This window comes from Hyalella azteca, unplaced genomic scaffold (assembly GCF_000764305.2).
Source record: "Hyalella azteca isolate HAZT.00-mixed unplaced genomic scaffold, Hazt_2.0.2 contig17016, whole genome shotgun sequence".
Classification (NCBI taxonomy): Eukaryota; Metazoa; Arthropoda; class Malacostraca; order Amphipoda; family Hyalellidae; genus Hyalella; species Hyalella azteca.
This window is the reverse complement of record NW_025946818.1, coordinates 65,181-73,638: the sequence shown is the minus strand read 5'-3', so window position 1 is coordinate 73,638 and position 8,458 is coordinate 65,181. Positions and strand designations below refer to the sequence as shown.

The 8,458-nt window shown below is 35.7% G+C and overlaps 1 protein-coding gene across 1 annotated transcript; it reads right to left on the bottom strand.

Annotated features, from left to right (window-relative positions):
- Positions 1-434: 434 nt before the first annotated feature.
- LOC108674875 lies at positions 435-6,569 on the bottom strand. The gene is made up of 7 exons (XM_018162860.2): positions 6,370-6,569; positions 5,870-5,955; positions 5,096-5,231; positions 3,963-4,062; positions 3,434-3,481; positions 2,216-2,326; positions 435-1,565 (listed from the first exon to the last, which is right to left on the bottom strand). Exons 1-7 carry the CDS (start codon positions 6,519-6,521, stop codon positions 1,470-1,472), a joined length of 729 nt encoding a protein of 242 aa, XP_018018349.1. The 5' UTR covers positions 6,522-6,569; the 3' UTR covers positions 435-1,469.
- Positions 6,570-8,458: the final 1,889 nt, after the last annotated feature.

Below are 8,458 nucleotides of genomic sequence, written 5' to 3'. Positions count from 1 at the left end.
TAGTTTTATGGCTGCGATCTCAATTACACGCAAGCTGCCGTGAAGTATTAGCTGCAGATCATTCATCGCGATTTGTTCGAATTAAATTTCATCGTTCATCGATCTTTCAGAAACATTTCAGCGATTCCAGTTCATAAATCATGCTGAAGAGACGCAAACTTCTGAATGAATATATATAACCATCCTCCTGGATGATGCAACTTAAATCTCGGCTTTGCAGTTGGTATTTAACTCGGTACACTACCAAGCTGAAGCTAAAGGGCGAATGCGTGGGTTTATTTCAAATCAACTTTGAAATCACAGGCGTAATAGTCTTTGATTGCGTCTCCAATAAAATTCTACGATATGCGATTCGCAAATTGAGAGTTTGACACCTTCTCATCAATTTCAACAATTTGTATAGTTTGAAAATATTACAAGGAATTAGAGACCTCTGAGCAGTAAGATTGTGAAATGTATTAAAAATGGACATACAAACAAACGTATATTTGAACGTGCGTTGCACGTTGATTCATCAGTTGCGAACGTTTACTGACGATATTTTCTTATTCAGCAATGAATAATTACAAAATAAATGCCGTCGAGAGTAAGTACAAAAATTTGCAAACCTACAGGGTTATGGTGAGAATCAATAAGTTAAGAGTGAAATTAACTACTGAATTCCGGTTCCTCTGGTCAAGCCTTGCACTCAAATAAAACTTGTGCATTTAATAAAGAACAAATTGAATGTGTACTGTCAAAATAACTAGTGAATCTAAATGCCATCGTTTTAGATAGGAAAATAAGATTGCGCTAAAAACAATCAACTGTGAAATACAAACCAACCTGCATACCCAAGAAAGTCTTCTAAAGGCGCATTCCCCCCATGATACGAGAGCAGATTTGCCTAACTGACGTAGGCACAAATATTAATATAAGATCCAGATATGAGCTATCGAGTAATAAAAACGTGACTAGACGCCGCACAACGACAGGGCTGTGTGCATTAAAAATATACGGCCTATCTGGAACACCGCATCCATTCTTCTCAAGGCAGCACCAATTATGAAGAAGATTGTATATCAATTATTGCTGCAGAAGAATAATCTGTGCAAAATTAATGAATGCTGATTGATAAAAATTGAATGTAGTATACAAGATAAAATACTTTTATTTTAATTGATGTTGACAATTGATCCAAGAATTGAACCGGATCAGGAAAAAATCTGCATTAAATAGCATTGCATATCCCGAGATGTCACATGCCAAGTGTGCCGCACGATGATGAAGCTATTGAGGCAAATTTTAAACCACAAGTTGGATTAGGATCAATGAAAAGAATATTTTTCGATCATCGTGAAGAAAAATTCAGCAGGTCACGTCAATTTTTCCTCTATCAGTTCAAACCAAAAAATAACCTTTGCAAGTATCCTTACCCATGAATTTTATTATAATTTTTATTATTAAAGATATTGAAGACGGTGTCTTTCTTAGTCTTCAGGGTACATCGCAGCAAGCCAGGGTGCAGGCAAGTACCTCGAACCATCGAAGTGTGAGAAGTATTTCTCCGTGTGCGGATTCACAACCTGCAAAGTGATTTTATTTCAGACGCTTCACAATTTCAAGGAGTCTGGTAAGAATGGTTGAGATAAATAATAATCATATAGTTGATACAAAATAAATACATGAAGAAAATGATGACAAGTCAAAATTTCCAATACTGTACAAGCCACAAATTTCACAGTCATCTACTGTACAGATTTTGTACAGACAAAATTCAGATACACTTTCAGTTGTTTCTCACTGTGGGAAACCAAAGTCAAGACCGATGCGATTTAGCAGGACTGATGACAGTTGTTGCTGTTGTCCGACTAGGAGTCACTTCAATACAGCAGTGCTCACAGAAACCAACTGGATTAGCTTCTCCAGTATTGTCATTTAAAAAGGAAAACTTATCCGCACCAGAACCTTGCAAGAGATAGTTTTTATCGAGAACCACGGCAATAACTGATAAATTAAATATGTTGTAAATAGTTTCATTCCCGATCAATTTTGAGTAACTACGTACCGGTATCTACCTTTCTTAATGCCACACATGAAAAGATGTCATGCGTAGCGTTAATGAGACAGGAGAAGTGCCATTTAATTGGTGACAATATCGAATTTCGAAGCAATTGTACAAGCCCAGCATTAAAGTAAATACATGAGGATTGAGTAGCGCTGTTGGGGTGCGCACCTTCTCGTTGGTGACGAGCTCCATGTGCTGCTGAGCGAAGTACTGCACGGCGGTGGAGGGGAAGTCGTTGAGGTCCATCAGCACTGCGTAGTTGGCCTTCTGGCACACCTCCTGCCCACCAGTATCATGGTGACGTGATAGCAGCGTGCGAGGAATACATTGAGTGTTGCATGAGAGAGAGTTTTAAGAGAGAAAAAATTATAAGAGATACCAGGTAGGTACGTAGTTTCAAACGTGCGGAGTTTTAAGAGAGAAAAAATTATAAGAGAGTTTTAAGGGTGCGGAGTTTTAAGAAAGTTGGGGAGAATTAAATGAGAGAGATTATCAAGAAAGAAGGTTTTAAGACTAGGTAAGTTTTGGGAAAGTGAGAGCGTTGTAAGAGATGGAAATTCAAGAAAGAGTTTCAGGATGGAAAGATAACGTAAGAATAAAACCCAGACCCAAAATAATCTATTTGGCAGTGTCAGGCACACTGAATGAATGAGACCGGTGATGATTAATCCAAGTCTAATGAACCCAGTAGCTATCACGAGGAAGAATCAATACAACTTTAACTTGAAGCAATGCTTTTTATCTTTCACTGAAATCGATAATATTTAAGAAAAAATAACTTGAACTTTTAATGCAAAACGAATGAACAATATTTTATCCCCATAGATTGTTGAGTGACTTGGTTGTTGATCATTGTTCTCCGTTTTTCCATATCTAAATATCAATCTGAGTGTATCTTGGTAAAAAATAAAAATCACAACAAAATCTCAGAATTAGTGATAAAAAACAGTTTAACAGAGCACTTTAGAAAATGCCAAGAAAAGCAAATGAAGAACTGGCACAAATACAATTACAAACAATATCGACATGAAATATAAATTAGTATTGCAAGTAGCTGTCCAGTGAAATAGCAATTACACGCGCGGTAACGTTAAAGGTGACTTACAGTTAATTTATTAGATAGAGTGATTAATATTCTAGGCAAGCAATCTACATATTAGTCCGCCTCTCCCAACAGCGGAATTTTGGCTCGAGAAGATGAGCAAAGGAATGATTTACAACCAAAATAAAAAATAATCTGCAGGGCTCGAAAGGAAATCAAGCTCCTTTATATGATAAAAATATATTGCAGCAATAGCTGCAGCACGAAATTTACAGTCACAGATTAATTTATAGTTCATTAAAAGTAATTAAGAAGAAATCGTAGAAACTGACAGCAAAACTTACCGCAGCCAGTTCTTTAGGATAAGCTTCCTCGATGAATTCTCGAGGAGCCTGAAAATTGAGGAAATTTATACTGAAATAATCACCAAAGTTTTGATTGAAGTAAAGGAGAAAGAATTTAAGCTTCATTTACTCTTACAGTAAAGCATAGCATAAATAAGAAAATAAATTCCTGATAAATAAGTAGATTTTGACTCAGATGGAAAAATCAATGCTCTATATCTTTTGCAAATATGAAAAATCATCGCCGAAATTGTATTAATCAGATGCAAAATTACTGAAATTACCAAATAAATTACTAAAAAATCCTTAGATAAATTATCTAATATCTTATTAATGACCCATTCAATCAATTATCAATTAACTCATTATCGTTGCCTTTAGAAAGAAATCAAAAGAGGCAAATTTATTTATATATTGGGTATCAATCACACAACGCAGTCAAATTACAAAATACAATTGATTTATTACATTATCAAAAAGCATTTCATACCAAGATTGTCGCAGAATTAACAGCAAAGTAGTATAATACCTGACAAGTTTCATCCCATCCAATAATGACTGCCTTGATGCCGAACTGAGTGTGTCGCACCACCTGGCCAACTCTGAAGTGTATGTGTCCAGTGCGGTACCTGCATGCAAGTCTCATTAATGCTCAAGGTTTCTGCAAAAATATTCTGATATTAAAATAATAATAGTGGTTTCGGCGTTTAGTAGGCCGTAGGCCTGTCGTCGATTCTTAACATCGCTGAACATTCACAGCATTTTGAGGTCTCGACATCGCAACTCACTGTAATAATTCTGCTGTGCTTAACCGCTCGGCCTCCTTGCCCGATTCTGACCAGAAACTGGCGCACAGAGCTGGGATCAAACCCGCGCCTCTCTGTGCCAATCCTGATACTCTGAATTTTAACCACTGGGCCACCCTGCCTCATTATAAGAAGTGGCCCAGTTGAAGTTGTCTAGCGAAGAAGTTGTCTAGCGACACAATCAATAAGAGTTGATGCGTCGCGTGGGACCTGTATTGAAATCTTTCTCATGATCAAGGTTGTAATAGGAATATTATGAGAAGTTTCATCACAAAAAAAAAAAAATAATACTTGATGAGTATATGTGTGGCACATCTGAATCAAAACTTGACTTGCCTCTGAGATTTCAGAATATCATGTGTATCGTTTGTACACCATCTCATGTAAACAAGGAAATAAATGCAACATATTTTTTATTAATACTTCTAAGATCATCACCTTGGATCTGCAGAGTGATTCTTCCATCCAAAGACTAAGGAATACAATTTGAGAATCTTTTCACAGAAAAATATAACTTTTACTTACAGTAGTACTTCATCTGCAATGTATTATAAACCTAAAATAATTATACATATGCACACTTGAAACAATAAAAAACTGTGTTCTAACTGAAATATCTTAGTACGTATATGATATACAGGTAGTGAAATTTATCACGCAAATATCTAGTATTGATCAAAATAAACAAGTCTACACATTAAAAAGTAGTAAATACTCACCCTTTCTATCAAATACGCAATGCTTAAACATTCTAATGTCTAAGAAATCGAATACAATAAACACAGTGGGTGATGAATAAACATACCTACCACTAGGTACCTAGTTTAAACAAGAAATCATTAAGTGAGCTGGATACCTGCGCTGGTGAACACTGCTGCCATAGTAACCTTCCGGATGTTTGAGTCTTATCACCTCCACAGCCGGACATTCGCCCTCCTCCTCAGGAGTGTCTGAGAGCTGTTCGTAGGAGAGACGTGCATACTCCAACACATCTGGCAATACCAAAATAAGCAGTTAGCTTCCAATATATATATAGATATATACTAGTCTTTAAATTGCTTTTATTCTTCAGCAACTTTCTCAAGAAAATGCACAGGCAATGAGGAAGAAACAACCTGTATCACCACAACACTCAAGCAGGACTACTGGCATCATTATATCTTCTTTTCTATTTATGTGTCAATGAATAGGCAGTGGCAATAAGGGAGAAAATTTAATGTGTCACTACAAGACAACAGTAAGGAAAGCCTCATTATTGTCATTGATATTTTATTATGACATGCATTAGAAAATCCAAATCTCATTTCAAACCATGATATTGTATAGAGGAAGTACCCAGTGTGCCTAAGCAATTGTGAAAACAAATAAAGAAATAGAATCTACATGCTACACAACATTCAGCATAACTTCTCACAACATTGCACAATGTGAAAGAAGATGCATCTGCTAGTATTTATTTTGTCCTTTGTTAATTTAATATCTCCTGGGCAGAAGCATTCAAAAAGCATTTTTTTCTAGAAATACATGACAAATTCTGAAGCTTATATGAATAGACACTGGATGAAATTGCAGACATGCCTTAGGAAAAAACAAAGGGAATATAAAGGTGCCCATGTCTTGACTACCACACCTTTGTCTTTAAACTTGTAGAGAGATGTGGTGGAGTAGAGAAGCAATGTAGACCAGTAGTGTGGGGACATATACCGCTGGACTGTTCTGCATAAAAACTGCATTTTAGTTATTGACTTCTATAAATTCTAATTATAAAGCCAACATTGCACATTTAAATGAAAACAATCACTGGGTTCATACAAAAATCACCTTGTGTGGCATAAAATCTAGATATGTATTGAATTCAAGAAAAACTGATAGTAATTATTATAACTATGAGCCTTAGGCACAAGTCATTTTACAAATGACATTGCATTCACTATAACATTTGTAAATGAAGGAAACATGGTGGAACAAAGTTAAATCATTAAAATTGGTGGAACCTGAATTTCAAAAACTAATGAAACAAATTTGTAAAATCTTATGCAAAACATGTTTTCAGACAGTGCCAGCACAATTGCCTGAGGAGTTCCTCTCTTACAAGTTAATGTAAAAGAGGGAGCATGACTCGTCACTCACTTGCAAAATTCTCTGACAAGAGCAATGACCTCGCCATCTCTTGAGTCCGGGGTTGAGGATTGAGATGTTTGGTGCTGGAGCCACATTTGTATGGGCACACAAGCTAGCAGCAGCACCAATATAAGAGCATCACTAGCACTAATTAACACCATTTTAAATTTACAAATTGTTTATGGAATATTAAAATAGTAGTAAAAATATCAAAATATTCTTATAATATTTAGAAGTTAAATTCTGTAAAGTATAAATAAAACATTGTCCATTTATGAATATAAAAAGTAAATAAGCAAAGGCCAATAATAACCCTGTAAATAAATAGGAAGATATAAAACGAGATAAATTATAATCAACTAAATATCCAATGACAGCACCTTATTCCATTGGAATCACAGTGAGCTGCATGGCCAGCAATACGCGGCAGTTGACCCTGCACCTCTCCCACTACAACCTCACTTGTTTAAGGCATCAAATGTCTTTACACATTGAGCAACATAGTAAACATGACTTGACTACTTTTGTCAAGTGTGAGTTGTGAATTGTCAGTTACTTCTTGCAAGCTGAATGGTTATCTACTGCAGAAATTCTCCATAGAGCAAGAGATGACAATCAATTTCAGAGTCAGAGACCACAATCAATGTAGGATACTGCCGTGCCATATGTTAAAACATTTGCAGGAAGATATCCAGAACAACAGGAGAAGAAGGCATACATCATGAGCTATAGTGTTCATTCATGGCAATGTTATTCTTCATAGTAATTCTTGATGCAAAGTCTTCTTGACAGGCTTTAAGGTGACATTTTTCACCATTTTTTAGCAACCCTAACTTAGCAGTCAGCACCAAGCTACTGTTACCTTTTCCTGAAACTGACAAAGATGTGAGAGGGGACGAGCTTCCAAACAGATGACACCTTGAAGGACACCATGAAAAACCATCTAAAATCACTGGCAGAGATTTTGCAGCAAATTTCTATGATTAAAGCATCAAGAAGCTAGTACCTGTACCCAGGTATATAGTGGTAAAGCAGTGACATTTTTAGGCTCTACCTTGAGTTTGTTTTTGCGTCCTATAAGTAGTCTAGTAAAGTATCATGGATACCAGGCACAAGCATTATCATACACAAGATATTGCTTCAAATCGTAAGGAGGTTCGGAGTAAGAGGAAGCTCTCGATTGATAAAATTGTACAATGAAACTTTTTCCAACATGCTAAGAAAAGCTGTAGTTAATACAAAAATAAGAACAGACGCTTTTATTCAAAATTTCGTGTAATACATAAAAGTTTGAAGTTAATCAAGAATAATGCATGAATTACCGTCAAATGGGGTAAAAAGGGATGGGCAGGGTAAATAGGGACACACGTCCCACATTTCGTAAAAATGTTGTAGCAGCTTAACTAATCAAAATATTGCAGAACTAAAAATAGTGGCATAAACTTCAACATTTTTACCATCTACCTATTATGTATAAGGCTAGTCAAGAAATCAAACATTTACTATCTCTAAAAAATTGACGAAAATAAGTGTGAAAAGTGCAATTTTGGAAAAGTACCTCTGCTAAGGTCTGGAGCAAAAAAAATATTTGCCGTATTGAAAAATTGTACTTACATAAAAGTTGCACCCAGGTGTTGGCTTGAAAACGTAATTGAAAGAATTTGCCTATCTCATTCCAAAAAAAATGGCAGCCATTTCCACGTGACGAGGTAAAAAGGGACACCCCCACGGGGTAATTAGGGACACCCTTAAAAATGCATTTACAGTAGAACCTCAGTTAGCAAAGGCTCCAGTTAACAATAAAATTGATTAACAACAAAGAATTTTGATTACATTTACCTGGCTCCACGAAAAAATTCACTTATCAAAAAATTAGTGCATCATCAGTCGTCACAAAACTGTACATAGAATGCTATATATAGAATTGTGCAAAGGCATCATAGAATGAAAAGTAATTGACCTAAATTATGATTTATTTCTTCAAAACATATGATGGTTGTCACTAAAACATTATTTTCTGTTTCAGGTATGTTTTTCATGATCTTTTTTGTTATAGTGAAATCACTAGACTCTATTAAAATTGTGCGAAATTATAAAC

What these genes read in the sequence shown, in the direction of transcription:
- LOC108674875 (XM_018162860.2), bottom strand. Translation starts at nt 6,521, where the DNA reads ATGGTGTTAATTAGTGCTAGTGATGCTCTTATATTGGTGCTGCTGCTA. An exon ending in GATGGGATGAAACTTGTCAG is followed by an intron (nt 3,482 to 3,962) that starts GTATTATACTAC and finishes CTCAATTTTCAG; the next exon opens with GCTCCTCGAGAATTCATCGA. An exon ending in ATCCTAAAGAACTGGCTGCG is followed by an intron (nt 2,327 to 3,433) that starts GTAAGTTTTGCT and finishes ACTGGTGGGCAG; the next exon opens with GAGGTGTGCCAGAAGGCCAA.